General features: G+C 38.2%; 1 protein-coding gene across 2 annotated transcripts in view; it reads right to left on the bottom strand.

The window, feature by feature from the left end:
- Nucleotides 1-25,819, bottom strand: part of LOC143296799 (uncharacterized) — a 47,252-nt gene extending 21,433 nt beyond the window's left edge. Inside the window, exons 1-4 of one of the 2 annotated variants that reach the window (XM_076608822.1) lie at nt 25,725-25,819; nt 23,097-23,895; nt 20,167-20,346; nt 1,050-17,931 (exon numbers count right to left, since the gene is read on the bottom strand). In XM_076608822.1, coding sequence (XP_076464937.1) covers nt 16,808-17,931; nt 20,167-20,346; nt 23,097-23,841 — 2,049 coding nt within the window. In that variant the 5' untranslated portion in view covers nt 23,842-23,895; nt 25,725-25,819 and the 3' untranslated portion in view covers nt 1,050-16,807. Of the gene's footprint in view, nt 1-1,049; nt 17,932-20,166; nt 20,347-23,096; nt 23,896-25,724 lie in introns of those variants that run through there. The other variant, XM_076608823.1, reaches the window with a different exon arrangement.
- Nucleotides 25,820-26,328: the final 509 nt, after the last annotated feature.

Raw genomic sequence — 26,328 nt, 5'->3', positions numbered from 1 at the left:
TCTTATTTGTGGGCATGATCATTTGTATACATGAGTGGGCTTTTACGTGTACAGCCATTTTCACCCCTGCCATGTAGACAGTCATACTCTGTTTTCAGGGGGTGAAGGGTGCTTGCCGGGTATGTTGTTTCCACGATCCAAAGCTGGCGTGGATTACCAGATCTGTAATGCATGTATTTGATCTTCTGCATATGTACACAAAGTAGGTTCAGGCACAAGCATATCTGTGGACCTAGGAGACTGGAAAAATCTCTACCCTTTACCCACTAGGCAGATATTTGAACCCTGGACCCTCAGTCCAACACTATGACCATTTAGCTGTTGCGCCCATCATTGTTGTTGTTTTCCTTTGATAATTTTGGTCATTCATATCTGTACTTGATAATTTTGGCAAATTATATTTGTGCTGTTAGAAAGTGCTCCACTCCTATCCGCTGGTAACCCTTGTGTTGACACTTGGCAAAATATTAATAACAGTAATAAAGATATATATGTATACTTTGTCCATCAAGATAACATCCACAATTCCAAGATGTTTACAAAAACAAATGAAACTTGCAAACAGTCCTCACTCTACACACACACACACACACACATACACACATCTCTTTGTAAACAAACTTCAGTTTTGATCAGCAGACTGAGACCTACTTACTGTTGTTGCTCCTATCCTTCACAGAAGACATTGTTTCATTGTTATCTTCTACTCTGAGGCCTCATCAGCTGCATTGGACACTTGACATTGTTGCCTATAGACAACCAGTCAACTGCATATGGCCACATTACGACAGCTTAACTAATTTTTTTTTTTAATGCGTTAAACACAAAAGTGTCGCACCAGAGGAAAAATTTTCTCTATCAATTTACAATTTCTTCTGTTTCTTTTTTCTTCTTCTTTTTTTTTTTCTCCTTCTTTAGTATACTTCTGACCAATGACTTAATAAGTGCAATGTAAACAGACTAGTCTGCATGCCTGTTTGAAGGAACACAAGTCACTGAGAATCCATCACCATCCAAACAAACAAATCAAACACAAAATACCCATCACAAAAATGTCTACATACTTTATTTCAGGGAAAAATTAATAATAATAAAAGCGTCTACTACATAATAAGTTTTGTTGCTGTAAAGAAAAAAAAAAGGAAAAAAAAAAAGGTTGCAATAAATGACCAGTTGCTGTGTAAAACTGAAAAATGTAATATAAAAAAAAGGAGAAAAAAAAGGAAGGAAAGACAGAAAGAAAGATCGGAGAGAAGAATCCTAGCTCGTTACAACAAAAAAAATCGATCAACTAGCTCAACCACACATCAAAGAGCAAAAACAGATCAGCATCAGCGGTACACAGCTATAACGCACAACAAAGCTGCAATCATCTCCCTCCCCATTATCTCCTTGTTGTTGTTTACACCTGTTGTTTTCCTTCAGAAATGCATAATAATAATAATACAGCATACAATATAAAAATCTTCAGTACCCCCCCCCCCCCCACCTCCCACTCCCCCCTTTAAAATTTCTTTAACAATATCCAATACAAACAGTAAAGAGTGATAAATCTCTCCATTCATAAGGTACACAACTTCCGAGTCAATACTGCTTACGCTACCGATTCAGCTAGCACACAGGTAAATGAAAGATACATGGGAACAAGCCCAGACACTTTCCTCAAAAAAGGAAGCTCCGGGCTCGTCCTTGTACCGATCATTTGACATGTACACACAGCAGCAACGACGAGAAATGTGCAAACACGAATTGACTTTTATTCAAGACTGGCACAGCCTTTCAATCCTGAATAAACTCACAGAATACACAGACAATACACAACAGATTTCATTTCAAATATCTAATACAGCATTACTGTGTAATAATCTTCAGTCCCACCCACACCCTCCCCTTCTCACCGACCCCCTCCCCTGCACCATACCCCATACCCTCTTCTTAAATTCCATCTTCTTTTTTTTTCTTTCATTTTTTTTTTAATTTCATCTCTGAGCAACAGCGTTCGCATGAATCCTCAAACTTGCAACAGCAGAAATCTTGTCTCAATCCCAACAATGATGCTCCTAATAGTATACCCTGCACCAATGATCAAATCCCTCACCTTGCACTGTCCACTCCAATATCCTGGTGATGTTTCTCCTTATCCCCCAAACAAATCATCACAACTCTGAACGTAAAGCCCACTCCATGCTTTGATTATCAAGATCATCCCATCTTCCATTCTTTACAGAAATGAATGTTACACTGTACAATATGTCGTAAACTCATTACCACCTCACCAGGCTGGTATGTACTCTGTTTGCAAATTAAGGCGTTAATGACATCTCATCTGATCGTAGACACAATTCACATTCAAATCTTTGAATACAGTGTTACTCTTTTCTCTCCGTATTTTTGTATTGCTGCTCAACAGAATAGTCCCCAAACATTTTAGAAATCCAGAACAAACTGACACAAAAAGTCAAGAGCAAAAACATCCAGCACTGGTAACAAAATGCTTGGTATATGTTGCGTGGAGTACCACTTCAGAAAGACTTTTATAATTCCACAGGCAAAAACCGTCATCAACAAAATAGAGAAAATCTTGAAAAATTGGTAACATAGACCAGGAATAGAGACCAACACAATGTAGAACTCTCAATCAGCTTACACCAGCAGCATCACCAATGCTTTATTCATTAATTAAGGTCAGCACAAATTCTGGCTGCTTCACAAGCTGCCAAAACAACCTGCGCTTCCACCAATACTGCTCTCTCCCCATCAACCGAAAGACTGGTTCTGTTCACCCATTCCTCAAGACTTGCAACATTTCCATACCTCTACAGCTTAAAGCATGTACCGCATGCTTTTTTCTGTTTTTGTTTGTTTAATCCCCCAAAGATGAACAGATACATGTGGGCACCCCCCAAAAAACCTTTCTCATACACAGCCATATAAAACTCTTTTATTTTCTCATTTATTTAAACCATGTATTTTCCGGTTGAGACATTTGAGGCTCACCCTCACTGTGATTCCACCAATCTATAATTTACACACATACACACACATAAAAAAGAGGAAAGAAATTGGGCAAAGAGTAAAAAGAGGCATTCCAAGGGTGGAGGGAAAGGTTGGCTGAGAAAGGTAAGAAAGGAGAAAGAGAGAAAAAGAATGAGTGAAAGACAGATGGATAGAGACAGATACACATACTGAGATTTGGAGGGACACAAAGAGAAAAAAGAGAGACCATACAGCACCTTTCATTGAACATGAAAATATGATATATATATATATATGTGTGTGTGTGTGTGTGTGTGTGCGTGTGTTCATATGCCCTCCTAAACATATGGGGATGACGTTTATAGCTGTTTTTACAACTAAAATTCCTGACTTCAGTCATTTCTATGATCCCAACATGAAGACCCTGTGCTGCAGTCACACAGCCTCTACTGGACTTGTAACATGTATCTTCATCTCATCATCCCTAACATCATCAAAGTCAATAAACCCATTTCTCTTACTTATGTGATCCCAGGCCTTTACACTAAAATGACCAGGGGCTGGGTTGCATAGATGACCTTAACAGCCCCAAGTTTGCTTCACGTTAAGAATTTCCCCTTAACTCACTCGGGACAGCTGGGCTTCTCCCTTTTTCCTCTCCCCCATAGAGACCCCACCTCATGTCCAGTAGGTGTCTAAGTGGCCCAGCCTGTTGCTTCCATCATTCGAAATGCAATATTCTTCATATTCATCCATCCCTTGAATGTGAGGACTTTCCCCTTAAAACGTGTTAATGATCTCAGCGCAGCAGTGAAACCCTGTCATTGTTGCTTCTTTCACCGTTTGTACGAAGAGAGTTAATCAATGAATCATTGACATAACGGCATTCTGAACACTGAGTAATCTTTGTTCACTGAAGATCACTTATTACCACCCAGGCCCTGGAGCTACAATCGTATCACCACAAACTTAATTCTAACTGTGTATCATGCATTCTACTGTACCTAACAATAGCAAAACAACTAAAGCAGCTTTCGTTATTTTTTCTTCAAAAGTGACAAAAACAGCCTGTGAAAGTCTGCGAAGAATAATACATACGTTACCACAATTCCCTCACTCTCACTGAAACCTGAAACTGTACTAAATCACCACTACCAGACCCACCCTCCTTTTTCCCCTCCCAAGACTTGATGAGCTTCCAGGTGGTAAGTTTTTTTGTGTGTGTTATTTTGCTTCTTTTCTTATAAATACATTGTGCTTTTGCAGAGTACATTTTGAACAGAAAAATGGGGTCCAATGGCACATGTTTTTCCCTTGCTGAAAATGCTTCAGAATAAATGTGTATTTATTTCATTTTCTTTTGACAATGTCTTTCTTCTTCATGTGTTTTGAATGATGCATGTCATCAAAACTTCAGGACTGAAGGAGTATGCTTGTAAAGTGGGGACTTTATATTCAAGACTGCAAGCTGCTCTATTTCAAAATGGAAAGGATAGACAGATATGGTAGAACAGATCACCTTAGTAATTGGCGCCACACACACACACACACACACACACACACACACACACACAAACACACATCATTTATACGTATACATAATTATCAACACTGATATGAATGTAATACTATTCACCTGTGTTTTTTCTTTATGTGTGTATGTGGATAGATTTCTAAAATAAAATTTTAAAATAATATTTAAAAAAAACAACCTACTGTTCATGAGTGTAATTAATGAACCTGGTATTCACAGGCCTGTTTTCTGTAAACATGTATACAATCAAGTCCTCCATTCAAGTTTTATACCACTTACTTTTCTGAAAATATAAAGTAACTATTCATCCCCATTTATGCACTTCTTAGTTATTATCAATCATCCCCATATATTTAGCTTTGGAAGAAAAAAAAAAAAGAGAGAAAAAAGTTTCACAGTTGATACAAAAAATTCCTCAAAACTGGAACATTGCATGGCACAGCGTTTGAAATCGTGAACACATACACAAAAAAATGACAACAAATATTTTGCAGAAACAGCTGCTTTGTGTTCTCCGCATGCTCAGCAGAGTCAAAAGTAGAATTGATGTGGTTCTTCTCCAGAATAATGGATGGACGATCAGATTGTGGGTAAAAACAATGCTTTCAGATTTGACATCAAAATGTGTTGCTGTCAATATTAGGTCAATAATAGTTTTCCCATCTATTGCTGCAAACTCAGTTTCAACGGCACAGAGTAAAGGTTTGTTTTGCTAAACATGATTCTAGCACCCTTTTGAATCAGTTCTCTCTTGTGTTTCTTTTTTTTTTTTTTTTTTTTCCTCAATGACACAGCAAAAGGAATTTCCAAAATCCACAAAGAAATCACTCTTGTTGTTGTTATACTCCAATGCATAGCAAGTAAGCAAACGGAATAACATGAAGCACACAAGACTGGTACACTGATATCATTGATAAGTAAGTGGTTTCAAAAAATGCTGTACATCTTGGACCATAACAAAATAAAAATGCAGTCACTGACAAGTTTTACACAATGTACATGACTAAAACATTGATAAAGAGTACCATGGGACAACAATACTGTCTGAATGCAACAAACTCCTAACAGACAGATACGTTAACAATGTGAAAGTTCTGAAATGACAGAGACACATACCAGGACAACCTACATGCTCCACACCGATTTCTCAACACCAGAGACATTTAAAATGTGATCACCAATAAAATGAACAACATACTTGACAATCATTCACAACACTATATAGAGTAAAAGACATTAAATCTTAAAAACACACACTAGTGCAGTAGTAGTAGTACACAGTACCTTTATCTTTTCACTCGACAAAACTTAAGATTCTGTTTTTCTTCTGATGTCATGTCAAACTGGGTGAAAGTAGTACTCTGACAGGTTTGATGTAACTCTTTTTCAAGATATTGTGTCGAATAATTCAAGTGTTCAAATTTCAAGATATTTTGTCAAATAATTCAAGTGTTCAAATAATGCACTCTCCCTACAGTTACAGGCATTTTCTTCCTTTCAAAGACAGGCTTCACAGTACAAATCCATCACAGTCCCATGCACTGTAAAGTCAAGCATACTCTGCACTTTAACGTATCAAAGAATGTAAATATATACACAATCTGCCCTGCCTATGACAGCTGTGTAAATACTTTTTTCATGTGAACCTACATTCACAGTTCTCTCAAATGCAAACAAGTAAGATCTACAATAAATTCTCGACGGTTCTGAAACCTAACCTGAACCTGTACGTCACAAGTTCACAGACCCTTCACTATTTACAGAATGCAGGGGTGGTACCTTTCTCATAAACCAAGTTGCAGTGTGGTCTGCTGGCTATTGTAGTCATTAATTCTGTGCTAAACTTTCTTTTACCTCTAGTATCAAATGTTTTCACTGCCATTTGGTACAAATCAGCGCAGACACTGCCACAATCATTATGAAACATGGCTCAGCAGTGATTTTTCTTCTTCTTCTTTTTTTGCAGGTCAATTTGATCTCATACTTGACAGAGCACTTCTGCTCCCTGGCGTTATTTCTGCTCCCTGACGTATTACCTTTGGAAAGGACCAAGTGTGTGAAATCTCCTGTAACAACTGTGATCTTTCAAGACACTGCACTTCATTGAAAAAACTGATTATTTAAGAAACCATGGCTATGTAAAAAAAACTTTTTTTAATAAACAAATAATAACAGAAGCTATGCATGCAAAAGAAAAAGAATGTTTTGGTTTACTTCTGCCTCAGCACCTTTTATGTTATTGTGTCAGCTTCCATTCCACATTTTTCAGGACTGTAAACCCGAGATGGTTTCTACTAGAGAACAGAAATGGTGTTCAATTCTATTCTGGGCATTATCCTGGTTGCAAGGTTCATACAAATTTGCCATTAAAATCCCAAAACAAAAATGTTGTAACTGTCACCTTGGGAACCCAAATAAAAGGCACAGTATTTTGAGCGTCAGCTTAACCATAGCATGAGCAGTCATCTGCTGCATACACAAGAACCATAATTTCAGTAAGGAGTATTGCTTCTCAACAGCTCAAAAATTTGTAAAATTGCAAACACCCTTTTTTTTCAAATTTTTTTTTTTTTCCACTTCATTTTCATAAGGATTGTAAAAAGGTTGGTATGTAACCTGTTAACATTACTTAGGTTCATGTGCTCCTCTGTGAATGTGTGTATGTGTCCTGTGCATTGCCATGTTGTCATACACTGTATACCCATGGATGATAGCTTCATGGTCAAAAGTCTGTGTATTTTTTGAGTTTCCATAAATTCTAGGATGCACAAAACTATTGTATATTGCCTCAATGTACATTACCACTTAATGCATATCTGATGTTCACTCCAAGGCAGTAAGTTTCAGTAAGTCAATGTGTTCACTGCAATATTCGAAACATTATTCCAAACACGAAATATTCACTGATATCAACTGAAACAACAGCTGTTACAATAAATTGTTTGGGAAGTTCTGCAAAGCTCCACTTCATTTCTGTTTCTGCTGTCACAATAACAAAAAGGATCTTTTTATTTTCCTGTCAAAGTACAACTTTTACCTAAATGAGAACGAAAAGAATCGACCACACACAGTGTTAACATTTCACGCACAAAACATGCAGCCAGCTGCTGCTGGGATCCAATGCTTCAATCTATTATGGTCATCACACAATATCTTTTTTTTTTCTTTTCTTTTTTTTTTAAATCTTTTTAAAATTTTATTTATAAATACAAGCACTGTCAAACACAACTGACATCCACACATGGTGCATGTTACCATGACAGGTCTTCCTTAGTCCTGCAAAACAGAGCTCTCTCTCTCCCAGTTTAGACAGGATTTTGATATCAGCCTCGTGAATGAGCTTTTCATGCTTTCATACTTTTTTGATGTACAAGGTGGTTATTTACACACATAAACCTTTGGTAGCAAACTTTCAGTGCTGACAAAAGACATGATGAAATAAAGGATGGTTATTTACATACCAATCATCTGGGTGGTTCATTTTCAACACATAAAACCAAACCAAGTTCATCTGGGTGGTTCATTTTCAACACATAAAACCAAACCAAGTTCATCTGGGTGGTTCATTTTCAACACATAAAACCAAACCAAGTTCATCTGGGTGGTTCATTTTCAACACATAAAACCAAACCAAGTAACAACTTCTCTGGGTTCTCTTTTTTTGTTTGTTTGTTTTTTTGGTCCACATTCATGTGTTGCATTGAATGTTTTTCATTGTTCATTTCAATCCAGATTCAGTGAAAGAATTCAAAAGCTCTACAAGAAACAAGAAATTACTGATCATTATCATCAACATTTTTCAGCTCTCAGCCCGGTCACCTGGCTCTTTCTCTTGAGCCATGACAATCACCAACAGTGCTGCATCTGCTGCTCTGGCTGTTCAAGCACTTTGCAAGAGACATACATCCTGTATCTCTTCCTCTGCAGCTCATCAATCCATGTCTATGACATGAACTGGAATGGGGTGAAGGGCGGTGCGGGGGGGGGATGAAGAAGTTTCATGATCTATTTATAGTGCTCAGTGACCCAAAAACTTTGAGGGAAGTCCACCCTCACCTTCCGGGCTCCACATCATCGTAAGAAGATAAAATGAAAACAGTGTTCACTCTAAAAATGTTTTGTACACAAATCCCATACAATCCTCAGCTCAACCAACCTGAAATAGAATAAAACAAAATGATACGGTGACACACAGACATCAAAAGACATTTCCTAAAAGAACACAGATACCAGTGAAATGCAGACAATACCAGGAACCGTGCAGAAGACATCCTTGATGCAGGCTTTCGTTTTCTTTTTTTTTCCAATGAACATTGTGGAATGAATTTCATTACATGGTGATCTTCAAGTTCAAACACAGTGGGACACCCTTTTTTTTTCAAGTGGCCGACATGTTTTTAAAACAAAAACAAAAAAGTAAACTGGTAACTGCAAGCAATGCCTGAAGTTATTGCATACTGCCTTTGTTCATGACACCTGTTTCCAAATCTTTTAATCAAGAATGACTAGTAAATTTGCAGTGGTAATTCTGCTTCTGTCCTGTCTTCTCCATTTGAGAAAGTTGCTTTTTGTTGCTGTTGTTTTTCTTTGATCCTGTTTACCTTGAAAATAAACAGACCAAAAGTGACACATGTCTTATACACCCCCAATAATCATATCACAACAGTTTGATTTCAGTTTAATACCCCAAGCCCACATTCAGCCAATGTCAAGCAAAATAAAGAAAAACGACCTGTTACCCTGCCCTGTCATTCCCCATTCTTCTTGAATGAAATTTACTAGCTGACTTTCCAGTTTACCTATATATTAAGACAAAATAAGAAAAGCAAGCTCAAACGCGATGGTTAAAGTGTCAAAAACTGCCTGGAAGAATGCAGGTTCAAGTCCAAGCAGAGATGGGGTTTTTGGTCCATGGTCAGCTCCCACCCAGACGAGTATGGTATAAGCTCAAATGGGATGACTGGGACTACACAGTCCAGAATAATCCATTCTAGGGATGTGTCTTTAGGAGTGCTGCTCATCCTCATTCCCATTCAACATCAATTCAGAATAACTTATCCCATATTCTGTGGCTTTTCATTTCATGCTCTCATGGTGACCTCAGTTTCAATCCCCTACCTCTTTCATGCTTGGGATGAGTTCCTGTCAAGGTTTACAGAGTCAACAGATTCACGGGGAACTAGAATTGGCGGGACATGGTGGTGTTCACTCTGGGTGGGGGTGGGGTGGAGGGGTGATCACTCAGTCAGGCTCAGTGACGGAGTGATTCTTGTCATCAGTATGGGGCTTGCTTGCTGGCATCCTACGTATGTGATCAGAACATGCACTACTCAACACCATCGAAATGACTGAAAAGCTGTGAAGTCTCCTCTGGTGTGGCCTTCTGATGACAACATCAATCATTTGTTCCCTGTGGACTGTCAGCACTGTAACTGCAGCAGCCGTGTTTAGGGAACTCCGGAGAAAATGCCACTGTAATGGTGCTGATGAAGGGGCAGCAAAAAGAGAAAAGATATTTCAGGGAGATATGTTACTGAGATCCTGTTGAAAGTATGATGAATTCAATGCCACAAATCTTTGGTCCTCGGAGACTGAAATGGCAGATGATCCACATTTTCAATTGTGAAATGATATCATCACTGATTATTTGCCAGAGGGGAAAAAAATGTTAAAATATCTCCAATTTGGATTCTGAACTCTTGTTCATTCATGTGAACAAGCATTTAGTTTCGACATTCATTTTTTTTTTTTTTTTTTTTTTTAAATAAATCATGTCAATGACTTCTGATCAATCCATGCATCAATGAGCAGGTCAGAAAATTTCACTTTAAAGTTAGCAAGCAAGCAGCCCACAGGGAAAAGAAGACAGCAAATTAATCAAGAAATTCCAAAAGGAAAAAAAAACAAAAAACTGTCCAGCTGAATTCAGTTACATACTTGAGCTTGCTTTGACTGGCAAACTGCATCAGAACTGACATCAAATACCAAAAGGTATTGAACATTAAAACGAAGAGACAACAACTATTTTAGTGTTGCCCTGTGTCTGAAATTCAATCAGTTGTGCAGCGTAGCACCAAGAAAACTTGGTCCATCAAATGGTGGCAAATGTATGGAAAATATAACCCAGTATCTCTCCCCTTTTCAGATTTCAATACAATGGAAAAAAATTGGTTGTAGCACACAAAATCCTGTACATTTTTGGCCCACATTCTTGTCTGCAGATTTTACTCATGGTAGAACTCACACACAGAAACAGAAAAATACATCATTTTTTTCTAACTTCAGAGCATGTCAACATCATCCAAGGAACATTTAAAAGGACTCCACATACTAGACAAAACTGACCGTCACCAAAATGCTGTTCATATTTACAAAACATGTACAAGATCACACAGTAATAAAACAGCCAATACCTAAAATAACAGTAAGTACATGATACATCATCAATTTGGTTTGAATCGATATTTTCACTTTCCTTTCTTGAACTATACACAGTGCACACAATTCATAAGATTAAAACTATATCAGAGCAATTACAACATGAAAAGGAAAGAAGAAAAAATATTTCAATGAATATCTGTGATAAAAAAAAAATTAAAAAAAAAAAAAAAAAAAGTGCATATGAATAATTTTTTTTTTTTAATCTAAAAAGACAGAATGAATGGAAATCAAATTCTTAAAAGGTTCTCTGACATATGAACTGAATTAAAGAAAACATGAATATGAGAAGCAATCAGTAGGCTAATTTGCAAGAATGCTTTCACAAGAATTTCTCCTTTTTTATGATATTAAAACCATACATTTATATCAAATTAAAAACAGAGAAGGAATGTAAAAGGACAGTGTCAGGTTGAGCCTGTAAACATTTTTGATTTCAGCACCCTGACAAAAAGATGATTACAAAAACAAAACAAAAAAGGACATTACATGTCAACTTTGCATATCTTTTTTTTTACACTAAAATGTTCTGCAAATCATTTTGGACTAGAGCGCAGGTGTGTGCCATTATCAAGCAAACACCATGATCACCACAGGTACATAACCTGGAGACATACACCTAATAAATGATCAAATGCTTGCCTTGTGCAGGAAAATGCAGGAAACTATATTATACTCTATTATTCGAAATGCTGGTATGGAATGAAACAATGCTACCCTGTAACTGAAAATGATAAGTGATCGAAGAAACTGTATCCGTGTTCAGTTCAGCTCATATCATGACTGAACTTCACCAATGTCACAAATTCCATGCCTGCAATAAATAGTTTACACAAATTTTTTTTCCCATTCATGCAACATATGCATGCATAACAAAATGGAAATAATAATGCTTATCTATTTTATTAAAATAATAAAAATAAATGTTACAAATTCTGAGTGGTAGTTTTGCCTACTGTTCAACACTAGATATTCCATTTTTATCTCCTGTCATGAAAAATGCCTTTCTCTTTATGACACTATATCCAGATAAAGCACATTCCCAGTTGGTCATTTCTGAAAAGAAAAGCTTAATCTCCTTTCTAACATGAAGGATATGAAAAGCCTAGTCCAGAAAAGTGAAAATAAACAATTAAGATTTTTGAATGCTACATTTTAATATGCATTCTTTTTATTCTTATATTATTTTGATTTGGTTTCTTCACACACACAAAAAAAATCTTTTATTATCTTTGTTGAGCAATCTGCTCCTGAAATCATTAAAGAACATGACAACAGCATGCGGCACAATCTATTTCTTTCTGTTGGACTTAAATATATGGAAAGTATCATGGGGGCAAATGTGCTTATCCACCCAATCTCATACCCAAAATGCCTTTTGAAATAAACTACACAGGCTTTCTCTTACCAAGCAACTCATCTGAGGTTAAACTGTCATCTAAACTCTGATTCAATACAGTTTCTCTCTCTCTCTCTCTCTCCATCTAGCTCACCTTTCTTTGCAATCCTCAAACTGTTCCATCTTCTGCCTGATATTTAGTCCGATGTTAAACCATTTTCTACAAAACACACTTGGCATTATCTTGTCACCACATTTTGGCAGACTGATGATTGTGAAAACTAACTGATCTGCTCAACAGTGAAAAAGAACTGAACCTGTTTTGCTTCTACTCAACCTACCCACAAACACACTGTACTCCTGAGGAGAAATAGAGAAAAATTAATCCAGATTTTTCAATGTCATCAGGATAGACCACAATGTAATGTCACTAAATCCTCTATACATGTAAACAGTTCAACATTTTTTCTATGGAAGTTATTTTGTCTTATTTCAGCAATCATACCTTCCTCTGAAAAGAAATTTTCTTTTATCCAAAATTATGAGAAGTTTTTTTCACAAAACCGACAACCCACTGACATTTCTGAAATCAGAAACAAACCATTCAATCTTCACATTAAAAAACAACAAAACAAACAAGAAACAAAAACAAAACCTATAATCAGAGAAAGTTTCAGTCACAGTGCTTATTGTGTAATTAAAGTTGAATTAAAGTGCTTCTTCATTACAGTAACATCTCAAAAGAAGAGAGCACAAGTGCTCATGGCTTTGGCAGTCATTGAGTCAATAGGAATCAGCAGATCAGGTAAACAGATTAATTTCAATATCCACCACCTGTGACAATACATCAGTTACATATGAATACACAGTTTTCCAAATTCTACAACACAGCTTACACATACATACGCACAAAAAACAGAAAAAAGAAAAAATAGAATTTTTGACCTAACATGATAAAAATGTACAAGGGTCATATCTTAAAATGTAGAAACACAAAAATGACTGCAAGAAATGTTATACTGACCAGACAGTAACTGACAGGAAAAAAAACGGTTGAATTACAGCTGAATGGTATCTGGCAGAAGTGACTTGTTCATCATACAAAAAAATCACCCATCCACAACTACGCTTACACAAACAACAAAACAGGAGTACCAACAACTGAACAAGCACGCATGAACGCATGCACCAACACACACACATTATCTCCACAAAAATGACATCAACAATAACAAGAAAACAGTAACAGACCTAGAGACAATGTTCACAAACCAGTATACACATGGTACAGTCAAAAAAGATCAAAAATTGTTTTGTTGCAATAGCATGGCACAACCACTGGTCTGAATGCTTAACACAAATTGTATGCATGTGGAAAGGTTATTGTAGGGCTTGGTATCAAAATTTACCAAAACAAAAAACAGAATGAGAAACTCCAGCCTCATGTGATGTTGTTCCAACATACAACTGCATCAGTGGACAGATCATAATAAACTTGCTTCTGTTTAAAAAGACTACAGTTTATGTTTTTTAAACAAAGCACAAAGAAGAAAGATGTCTTCACAATTTGCTGCCAAATTGTATTAAAGGTTTTAACAAAGAGCAAGCAAAACAAGACAAAACAAACAAAAGGGGGTAGAGGGGACAAGGTGAACATGTTGGGTGAGGACACGTGATGTCCTCAGCTGGAGACCAGTCTTCACTTGGATCTGGTCGGGGGATTTGATTATCATTATTAACTTTCCCAGTTCCATTTGACATTTGTTTTTGGAAGAAGAGAAATCAAAGGTTAAAAAGGTTGGGTTTTTTTTTTTTTAAGTTGTTTTCAGTGCTTATGGAGCAGTATGAAGTGCTGACTACAGCACTCATCTTTTCAGAACATCTGCAGAAATTATAAGCAGTGGATGACAAATTGACATTGGAATGGAAAACCAAATCCAGTTTCTCAAATGTCAGATCACACACACACACACACACACACACACACACAGAAGGATAGACAGGGTTAATGCAGACTCACACAAACAATGACAGATGACAGAAATGTGTGCAGTCAACAGACGTGAAACTAAAGAAACTGAAAGTCAGATGTGTGTGTGTGCTGTGCCAATGTTGTAATCTCCAACTCGCACATCCATCCAAGCTTTACAGCATGGCCCCCTTTTGAGACAGTGATAGGTGTTATGACATCACGTCAACTACCCCCTCCATGGCAAACACCAATTTACACCCATAATTTCAACAGTTTTGATTTCAAAGATTCACCAGCAGATCAATACCAATTCCAACATAAGTTACAAGACCAAAAACATGCAACACTCATGCAAGTCACTGGAAATTGGTTTCATGGCACAATGTAACTGGATAGAGAGATTTCAAATCTCAAAGATAGACATAAATAACATATCATGAACAATAGTACCAAATTTCAAAATTCATGTCAAAAAGCAAGACAGGAAAAAACACAACTGGAACGATTATTGCTGCATTTGGTCTGGACTTGATGCTACGCACGTGTATGCTAGCAGCAGATTGATTAGCACAAACTGACAGTTTATAAAGCAAAAACAAAAAAAATATGGAAAGGGGGATTAAATAGCAAATGTATTCGACAGTATCTGCAGTAAAGGAAATATGTCCATTAAGAAAGCACCATCTCCAGTGTATCATACACTTTTACAGAAAAAAGGCAGGAACAAACAATGATGATGCAAAATACACAATTCCACTTTTGTTCTTAATTTCTCTAAATTCACAGAATGTTATTGTTAATTCTAGGAGAATACGGAGCATCCAAGAAACCTAAAACCATAGCAATTTGGCTCATTACCGAAAGGACGTTCAGTAACATAATTTGTGCTCAAATTCAGATAATCTTATGATGAAAATATCAATCAAAGGGGAAATGATAAGCAGAGAATTGGTCCCTCAAAGGTCTTCCACATTTTATCTGACCAACACCCCCTTGGAAGTACAAACTGTCCTTTTCAAAAGGATAGTTTTTTTGTGCATGTATCAAATAAACATCATTTTAACCCTTTTCCTGCCAAGTAATGATGGAAAGTGATCATTGTAAACAAGTTTCTGCCAAGCTGTTCTATAAGGAAACTGATGATCATTCTTTTATCTTTCAAGATATTTCAAACCAACAATATGCAAAAATTAAGATCATCAATAATAGCTTTGTTACAGTTGGAATTGCTTCTACTAGGGCCACAAAGCACTTTTTTGTATTTATATTCATAGGATTTTGATTGCCGCATTTCACAGAAACTTCCAAAATATGATAACCCAATGGCAGGGAAAGGGTTAAGTTTAACATATGATGTGTTCTCAGACTCAGTGACTATGAAGAGAATGTAAAATTTTGCATCAGTTGTGAATTTCTTCAACTGTAATGTATAGAAAGAATAAATGACTTCACCAATAATGAATATAGATATTCATGCACAGTATGAACGTTTATAAAGAAAGAAGAAAGTCACCGTCCACATAAAATATGACAGCAACATTTGAATTGAAAAGGGTCAAAATAGTGGACACAATATCAGGCAAAAATAGCACCAAGTGATTATAACATTGGTGCCTTATGCCCAGTATGCTGCCAAAATTTCAATTGATGTTGTTCTCATATCTCCTTTAATTTCTCTTCATTTTTTTCTCTCCTCTCCCATGGTTCATCGAGACAAAAGTCTCATCACCGGATATGTAAATAAGCAAAGATGTTACGGGATCAGGGAAAACTATAAGCCTTGTATCAGATTAATTTATGGGGAGAAAGGAACATATTTTTGATACAAGGGTAACTGCATAAATAATGTAACTTCTGCACACATATGCACTTGCATGTGTACAAACATGCACACACATATACAAACACATACACAAAATAAGTGGAAAGCTGCAAAAAGATCATAAAAATGCTTTGCTCCCACTAATAAAAACAGCCAGACTGGACAGCAAAAAGGTTCACTGGACACATACTTTCAGCAAAATTGCAATTAGTCAACTCTAAACATGACAGCTTATCGAAATCAGCACCACTAAAACATTAACAGATTTTAAAATGGACAAAAACAGGTGAGAGAAAGAGAGAACTCCAACCATCGCCAAAACCATCTCAGTACATCAGACACTCAGAAAGAATTATTCTCTTTGTATTTAACTATAAACAATACTGTGCACCAAACCAGACCATCAGCCAATAGAATCCACTATGTTATCATCTCAATGCTTTCTTGTGAAATACGCAAGTTCATGTTTTGAACACACACACACCACATATACACACATGCATACACACACACAGACAGAGGATAGCATCAAAGCCATGCCCTCTGAAGCATCAGCGGTTTCTTTGTCTGCTTCATGCTTTGTTCTTGATGCTGCTGCTGTTGTCAGAGTGGTTGATCTGCTGTCGCTCTTGTTCTTAAAGTCAGATCTAGGGAGATATGCCGGTCCAACAGCCAGTTATAATCCACTCTGCTGAAAAGCTCCTCGTAATGTGCAGTCATTTCAGGTTACTGCATCTGATCTGATTCAGCCATGTTGATGCTGTCCTCGGCAGGTAACTGGACCATGGGGGCGGAGGTCGGTACCTCGGGAGGAGGAGGTGGAGGGTACACTTCCTCGATGAAACTGCCAGTCTCAAAGGTGAGATTCAACAGGGCAGGGCACTTGCGCTTGTGCTGGTAGATGTGGGTGCGCCACTTGAAGGTTTCACGGCAGCCCCGGCAGATGAAGAGCACGCCACGGTGGATGGTGTTGATGTGGTCAGTGAGAGAGGTCTTGCTGCGAAACGCCTTGCCGCACTGCTCGCACCGGTGCGGCCCTCGCCGGGGACACTGCGACTGGTGCTGGGCCAGCAGCGCCCAGCTGACGAAGGGCATGTGACACAGGTGGCACTGGTGAGAGGACGTCTGCAGCGACCCGGCCCCCTGCCCTCCCATCATGGGCCCCACCTGTGATGGCTCAAATGCGTATGACTGGGCCAAAGCGGCGATGGCAGCAGCGGTGACGTTGGCCGAGGAGGTGGGGTCATGAGAGGTGGTGCTCAGGGTGTTAGGCAGGTTGGGTAGAGTCATACCCAGCGAGGATGGACTGGGTGTTGACTGATGGCAGGTGTGAGGAAGAGTCTGGGTAAGCGCTAGGGGCTGGGTGTGTGACATCATGGAGATGGGGGACTGGGACTTGGAACGGGAGCTGTTGCTTGACGTGCTTTGGTGACCCGGGGACTGGGAGGCCCGACGAGCCAAGCCAGCCTGACTCTGAGAAGGGGACAAGGAAGAGGATGATGTCATATAGGAAGAGGGGCTGGACATGAGCGACTTGGGCGGATGGTAGTTCCGTCGCGTGTGAATCAGCGCAATGTGCATTGACAGCAGGTCGGAGGTGCGGAAGTTCTTGGAGCAGTGGCTGCAGTGGTTTTTCTCCGGCACCGGGGCGCTCTCTTTCTCCACGATGTTTGCCGTCTGTGGGAGCTGAGTGGGGCCCTGTGGGTAGCTGAGGTCGGGTGGGGTACGTGCACGAGTCACAAGACTCATGGCTTCACCGTTCTGTGAGCTCTGCTCAGACAGATCCTGGCCCAAATCCCTCTCCTTGCTCATGGTAACTGAGTGGTAGGAACTCTCACCCGTATCCGTCACTGAAAATACAGCAAAACCCTCATTAACTCTTTCCACCTCACTAAATGGGATGTTACACTGTCACTTTTCTTTTTTAATACTGCTTCCGTCAAAAAAGGTAAACATCAAAGAAATTTGTAAAATATAAATTAAAGCAAACTGAGCCAAATTATCACAACAATGGGAAGAAAACTGCACCAAATATGGCTTTTGAACTGTCCGATCTTTCTTTTCATTTCTTTTCCAGGCCATATGCTTAGGACAGGAGGGTTTTGCTGCATTTGAACGAGTTCATTTTTCTCTTTGTAACAAAAAGGCACAGCTGATCAGAAATAGACAAAAGAGAAAAATGAGACTCATGAGACCAAACTAAGAAAACTGGGTTCCACTGCCTGTCACTGTGTGACAGCCAACACCAAGTACAGGGTGATTCACAATTAACGGGGTGACAGACAAAATGAATTGTGCTCTTTCCTTCCATTGATGTGATAATTTGCCGTGAAACCGTGCAAACAACCTTTTCCATGGTAGTCCATGCAATATAAACATAATGACCTTTACATGACCAATACACATCTCACTTGCTCACACTCACACACCTCCCCAATCCTTTCTCTCATAATCTCAAAGATCTAGCAAACATTTTGGTCTTTGTTGGTCTAACACTGTAATAACTAAAAACTTTTCGCTTTGTAAGTTTGCTGCACTTCAACTGTCATTTAAACAAAAATACACCTGTAATTGGATCAACAAAAAGAAAAAGAAAACTGCTGGTGTGCTTTCAGTTTATTAGTAGTCACAGTTAGTATGAGAGATACAGCTGACACCCACCATTCTGCTTAATGCTGTCACTTGAACTTGAATATTATACTTTGAAACAAAGAGTCAACAATTTGAAATTATCTGAAATTCAACTATCTGGAGCTCTTGTGGCCTTAAAAATATTACCAGATGATCAATCTGACCAATGAAATACTAGTCAAGGAATCCTGAATTTTTAAAGTTTTTATAAGCAAATGTACATTTTGACAGGTTATCTTCATACGTATGCCTACGCAATGTAAGACATTTTCATAGTCATTTGTTACAAGACACAAAAACAAAAAAAGAAATGACTACTGTGCTTGGGTTGGACTTCAGGGCAGAACTGATAGTAGCACAGGCATAAAAAATGGTCCAATTATGGTTCACAAAATTTGTAATAGCTGACACGTCACCATGTTAACAACACAGAGATGGCAGTAGCCAAAGTACCCGTGTAAACGTAAGATCAGTCAATAGTTTCGGCTCAGCTGACTGTGTTGTGACTCAAGGAATGAACAAAGGCAACAAAACAAAGTCTTTGTAACAACAGCAGACACTGAAGAAAATCATATTTTGTTTCTAGTGTCATATCTGTAGCACTAGCATTGAGGTAAATGGGAAGTGGAGAGGAAGAGGATGGGAGGAACAAGTAATGTGAGGAACTGGGACATGGTTTAGTGTTCAATTTCCTCCTCAGATGGCAGCTAACTTCAGGTAAGATTCTTGGACACTGCTGCTCTCTTAACCGGTCTAAGATACTGATCAAACTATTCAAACCATGATGATCAAAATGAGTGAAATCAGCTGAATCTTGAGTTGTCACATTTGTTTTTCACGGGATGCCACAGTAACTCTCAAAGCATTAAAGTTTTGAAACATTAGTGGATCTTCTTTTTCTTCTTTTGACAGACAAAAATACTTTTCATGTAGTACATATTCCCCAGTAATGAAGCGAATCTTGGCTAGATTTATAGTTATACCCTAAGAATTAACACTATTATTATATCAATATTAGAAATCAACCACTGAACCAGTCTTTCACATACTTTCTGAGCAGCAAAGGAAAAAGAAACTTTATCATAAACCTTGCATAATCCTCTACATTTACGGTTGTACCTTTCTGTACAACACTGCAAATGGAAACAAAAACATCAAAAATGAAATGAATGAAAGAACTTCCAACAAGAACATAAAAAACACAAAAACAATGAACACTATCAGGAAGAGCTGACTGGAAATGAAAATGAGACTCCACATTTACAAGGGCATGGGTATACGTGCACATACAAACACACATACATACACGGGTATATTTACGAACACGCACACACATTACACATGCACACACACAAACACACCTGCACTCGCACACAACAAGGTAAACGGAATCACACATTAAAACATACACAGATCTCTCTCTATATATATGTACTGACACACAAGGTACTCACCATCTTGTGACGTGAGACTAGCATCGAAGAAACCCGGGTGGCCCAGCGTGGTGGCAGCCAGCATGGTGTGACCGGTGTGTGCGGCCGTAGCCAGCACAGTTGCCGACTGGTGGGCAGCAGGCAGCACGCTAGACGTGGAGGATGCATCCAGCACATCCGAGTCGCGCGCCAGCCCTCCACCTTCAGCGAGACAGTAGGAACGCTCAGTAATATGAGGCTCTGCTCTATCTGCAGTGCATTCGCTTTCACTTTCAGTTTCATCCCCCCCCCCCCCCCCCCCCCGACTCTGACTCACCTTCCGCATCATCACTGACATTAGATTCAGAGTCTTGACCACCAGAACAGCGAAAAAAACAAAAAACCAACAGAACAATTTATTAGAAATTGTGAATAAAACAACAAGAAGAAATAATGAATACAAATAGCTTCCCACAGACACATTGACACACAAACACATACACACATGTGCGCACGCTCGCGCATACATGCGTGCATGCACTCGCTCAAACACAGTGACACAGATACAAACCATGCGCGCGCGCGCACACACACACACAGAGTCAACATTCCTCAGCTTACCTGTTCAATCATAACAATACCGCAAAAGGAGAGTTTTTATTCTGATACTGAATGAAAATAATGTTCATTTTTATCACAGCTGATAAACAACTTCAGACATGATCGGAACAATTGTGTTGGTCTCAATGTCCCCATTCATCTTGTGTCCAATTGTGTCCAATTATGTTACTGGAAGTCAGGACATTAGTCCTGATTTTGCTCACGTGGATGTACAACTCTGTGGGTATCTCTCACTCCCAGTTCTAAATTTCAAAGGGTAAAGCTACGTGTCCACTCTTAAGTTTACTCTTAAGTTTCAGGTGGTAAAAACAGATAGAAAACAGTCAACAATTTCGGTGAAACTCGACACATTCATGCACAAATGCACACACATCACTCACACCCACAGGTCTAGTCTACATATGTATGCAGGCCTTAGAGTACACATGTGATGTAAAGAAGAGCACACACTCAGTAATTTTACGAGATATATATTCATACTTATCTTAATTGTTATAAATCAATGTTGTTGTGGCTTTTTTTTTTTTTTTAAAGTTACCTTTACATGCTTTTAGTTTTACTTTTACTAGATTTATCATCAAGTATTGTGCATGCATACTGGCAACTTGAATCATGATGATTTTTTTTTATCTCCCCTGCATTCCTCCCCTGACCTAAACTATACAAAAATTTAAAAAATAAAAAATCTTCCTTTAATTTCAATAACTGAATAACCAAAGTCACAATAAATAAATCACCAAAAACAGAATATTATGATATGGCTCATTTGGCTGTAACACTAACATAGTAACACAAACAGCAGGCCTTTTTTTTTAATCTCTGTATCCATACCAGGTTAATCAACAACCCACACTCTGCACAGCAGAAACAAAATTAATATAAATACTGCAAATAATAATAGGGGGAAAGGGTGATGGTGGGAAAAGGGGGAATAATATCTGCACTTCTACTCAAGAAACAATGGAGAATATCTCATGCCAAAGAAAATAAAAATCCTATATAACATATCTATTTCTGAAGTATTTCAATTATAACTTTTAAAAACATTAATATTATAACAGGTCTGGAGGACTCATCAGTCTGGTGATCCCTTGATGCCAACAGTAAACTGTAAAGAAAGTCTCTCAAGCCAGCTGCCACTTGCAAGTGCTGGAAATGTTCTCTGCAGTTGGCAGCCAAGATTCATGTCATCTCCAACTGAAAACGGGAACTTTCTCTGCAGTTTGCAAGCAGAGATTACATGTCTCTCAAGTTCCCAAAGGATGAAATAGCCATCCTGAAGTTAGCAAGCAGGGCTTACAAGCCTTAAGACGAGAGGCAGCAAGAAGAAATTACAACACACACAGAATACGAGCCTTGTGAGTTCCCAAAGGATTGAAATAGCCACCATTTGTCTTGGTTGCAATCAATCACTCTATGTGTTACCTCCTTGCTCAAAATAGTGGAAGAAACTAAGCTGCCCTTGTTGAAGCTATTACTGTATTAGACTTGCCCAGCTGTTTTCTTTTAAATTAAGCCAGAGAATACATATGTATCATTATATCATATTATATATTTAAATAAAAGTACTGCCTGGTTAAGCTGGCTAAAAACAACAACTATGCTATGATGTAATTTAGTAGCTAACTAATTAATGTGAATTACTGTAACATACTATGCAAGAAAAAAGTCTTATTTGTTCCTCCTTGATTATGGCTTCATAAAAGTTTATGACATCTTTAATTATCTTAATTCTCATAATAATTAATATTAGTTTAATAATAATATGTATCTGACAAAGTAAGTCTTAACACAAATTATGGAGAGAAAAAAAGAAAGAAAAAACGAGAAAGAAAGCTGGATTGACAAAAAGCTTAATTATGTGTGTGTGTGGGGGGGGGGGGGGGGGGGGGGGGTAATAAAAAGCTTTATCAGTGATGCACATTTTCAAAACCCACTGTTGTACCATTTCAGAAAGCAACTATGGTAAACATACACAGTACTGAAATTGTATAGTCATCCTTGCTCAAATTAAAGAGGGACACAATTGGTCTCTGTCATAGCATCTATGACACTTTCAGTTTCACACAAACATTCACAACAAATCTATTCAGTTATTCTTTTAAATAACCAAACACTTTTTTTAGTCAAAAGTTTTCAATGAAACATTGATAACTGATCAAAACATACTATAATGATCAAAACAATAAAACATGAACTTATCAGATTTGTTTTGATCAGTATACTGAAGTTTTGCCCTAAAGTTTTGGCAGCACCCGCTCCCAACTGCAAGCATTGTAATTAACATAAATGTAATATCACTTAAAAAAACTTGAATAACTAAATTTAAAATGACGAGTCAAAATACTTACCACTTTCATCCATGGCAGAGTTGAAGAGCTCATTGGGCTCAGGTTTTATAATGACATCCTGTCGATGACCTAGACTCTGCTGCCTGGCTATGTCTGTCTCTTTGTACATTGACATTACAGAGTTGTGCTCACTTCTCTCCCCACCCCCTCCTCTACTGCCTGCCAGTCCCACCTCCTCTCTGTCCATCTGTTCCCTATCTTTGGAAGGTGCTGAGCTGGAATGGTTAAAACTGTGGTCCTCTTGGGCAGTGGCTGCTGTCTGTTCCTCCTCAGCTGAGTGTAACCGAGAGTCTCTGCTTTGGGATCGGCGATGGTTGTTGCCTGCTGTGCTGAAGAAGCCATCGTGTGATGGCGCTGATGTGCTCCGTGTGACTGGCACTGGGCCTGACAGATCCACCTGCACACGACTGCCTCCCATGGCCGCTACACTCTCGTCCAGTCTGTGGTGATTATTGACATTCCCGTCTTCCTCAAACTTGCTGGAAAATGACCTCTCTCGCTCTCCTCCATTGCATTTCGGAGGTGGCAGAGAGTGGTAGCTGTTGCTCAAAAAGACCGTTGATTCCCCACCTTGTTTTGACACTTGCTCATTGACGATGTAGTCAAACTTTTGTCGGTTGTCAATACGCAAGTTGATGTGTCCGATTATCTCAATGTTGTCACTGAATTCCATGAAGCCATGACATACCATCTGAAGAGACTTGACGAGAGAGGAAATGAACTTTACAGCATTTGGGTCAACCATTGTGGCGGCTGTTCTTCTTGTCACAGTGGAGGCCCAGTGGTCGGCTGGTCAGGTCTGTGAAGAGAAATCATCAAAATCACATAACATTTCACAAGAAAGGTAATTACTATTACAAACACTAGTTATAAAAAAATTAACAATTTTTAAAAGCTGGTTGAAACTTTTCACTCACTTAGAAGTTAGAAGTCAGATACCTGAGAAAAATAACTGTATCAGTGTATGGGTGAAAACTGGAAGGTGAGAAAGCTGTAATTTACTCATTCATTATCATCAGACAATTTTCAACAATCTCTAATAAAGTAATATTTACCAAATTGTGAAAATCTAACTGATTATTGGCTGTCATTAACTGATTAAGGTTTTTACTGTGAGTACTAAATTAGTAACTAATTGCTAAGTTCTGACATTGTCGATAATGATCTTTTCATTAGCAGACTCATGAACAGTGTAACACACATGAAATGTGAACACTGGAAAAAAAATACAATGAAATAAAATAAAAAGTTGTGTATATATATGAGCAAAGCCAGAAACAATGATTCACAGCAATGACACATCAAGGAAAGACATTTTCCATGCAAGGATTCAAAGAACAGCAGAAAAAATAAAACCCACTCGAAAGTTAGTGAATCAAATTCAAGGTGGGCAAACTTTGCTACTTAAATTCCCACTAATGAATCTGAATTTTCTGGGGAAAAAAAATCAGCTATAACTAAGTCCCTATAAGTATAAATCTTTTTTGTTTCCTGTATCACCTTTTTAGCAGTCACTGAGTCTGTGACCGTACTGAAGGTGGCCTTGTCAAATCTGTACTCACTCAGACACACACTCACTTCACAGGTAATACATATTACACTCACACATGCAACAAGCAAAGTATAGTATGCACATCTCTCTCTCTCTCAAAAAATTTATTTAAAAAAAAAAAGGTCACACACAAAGGAGAGAGGAGAGGAGCCTGCGTGAAAATGATGAGAGATAAAGTAAGAGCGACTGAAAGAGAGACAGACAGAAACCTGAGAAATGTTGGATAAACTGTAAAGCAAAGGCCAACACTGGTGAACACACTCACTGGAGTCAAGAGTCAGAATATAACACTGCAATGTTCACTCTGAAAATTAACCATTCAAATAGTCAAAATGTTCTAAATTTAATAGCAAATAAGTGTATACTGTATAACAACATACAAAAATAGTTGTAACTATACTGGTAATTATAATATCAATAATAATAATAATCAGATGTGATATTAAAATGAGCAAAGCACCCACAAATAAATTCTCTAAAATCAAATGAAGTGAAAAGATTTTTGTTCAATCCAGATACATGCCTGATTCAGATCATTCCGTTGCCAACAATTCTACAACATAAACACTGACAAAGCCTGGAGTCCTAAGAGCCGAACACAAACGTAAAAACAGACCATTGTACAGAGAGCTCAATAACACACGCACTTCTTTTCTCTCGTGCTGTGTCTCACTGACCTCATTCTCATTCTTCATGGCTTCTAGCAAATTTTAAAAACAGAAAAAGAATAATTAAAATCCTGTGAAAGCGACACATGATGATCAAACGACATCTTCGCGAATGAATCTGTGAAGCTGATCATTACCTACAGTATGAATATTCTCATCAGCATTTTCCTGGTGAGGTAATATCAAATTGGCAACTGTGCAAGCGACACCATACGACGAGAAAAAAGATTGGTGCAGTGCACTGCATTCCATTCAAAAAATAACAGAGGCAAAATGGCGACCGCTATCTGCATAATGACTGGCCGGAATCACATTATAATACGCTACTGTCTGTCTATACAAACAATCGCAAGCTTAAGATATAGGAACTCTTGACACAGAAAGGCACAAATACATTTTCTTTCCTACCTTGAACCACGACAGCACTGATCGGGAGGGCATAGGCTTGCAAACCAACGTCTTTATGTTTGCATCTTCTCAGCATCCACTCTCTTCGAACATTCCTAAAGACAGGAAGAAGAAAAGCAAGAGCGGTAACTCGTTCACCACGCGCTTTTTAGCTCGCTTGATTTGTTCTGCGCTTGCAGTCGTTCTCCTGCTTCTGCTTCTGCTTGTCAGTTGCTGTTTGACACAACATTATTATATTTTGTTTTTGTTTTTATCAGTCGAAAACCTCCCAAAGGTTATAAGAACAAGAGAGCTTTGCCCACCCCTCCCCCCTGAAATGGCATTTGAAATGCAGAAAGAGTTGAACGTATACCCAGTGTACAAAATAAGCCAGGCTTTTGTTCCTCGACTTTTTTTTTTCTTCTAAAATTATGCTCACGTATTAATGATGAATAAATTCTTTCTCGCTGGGAATGGGGTAAACGGCGTGCAAATATCTGGTTTAAATTGTCACGCAGTGTAAATGTAAATGAAACAAGCATATGTACTGAAAATTACCTGAAGGCACCACAATATCTAAACCAGGGAAAATTTTGCAAAATCTCCTTAGTATATTATACTTATA

Source organism: Babylonia areolata, chromosome 2, assembly GCF_041734735.1.
Source record: "Babylonia areolata isolate BAREFJ2019XMU chromosome 2, ASM4173473v1, whole genome shotgun sequence".
NCBI classification, from domain to species: domain Eukaryota; kingdom Metazoa; phylum Mollusca; class Gastropoda; order Neogastropoda; family Buccinidae; genus Babylonia; species Babylonia areolata.
Note: the sequence above shows the minus strand (reverse complement) of the source record. Positions and strands in the feature narration are given on the sequence as shown.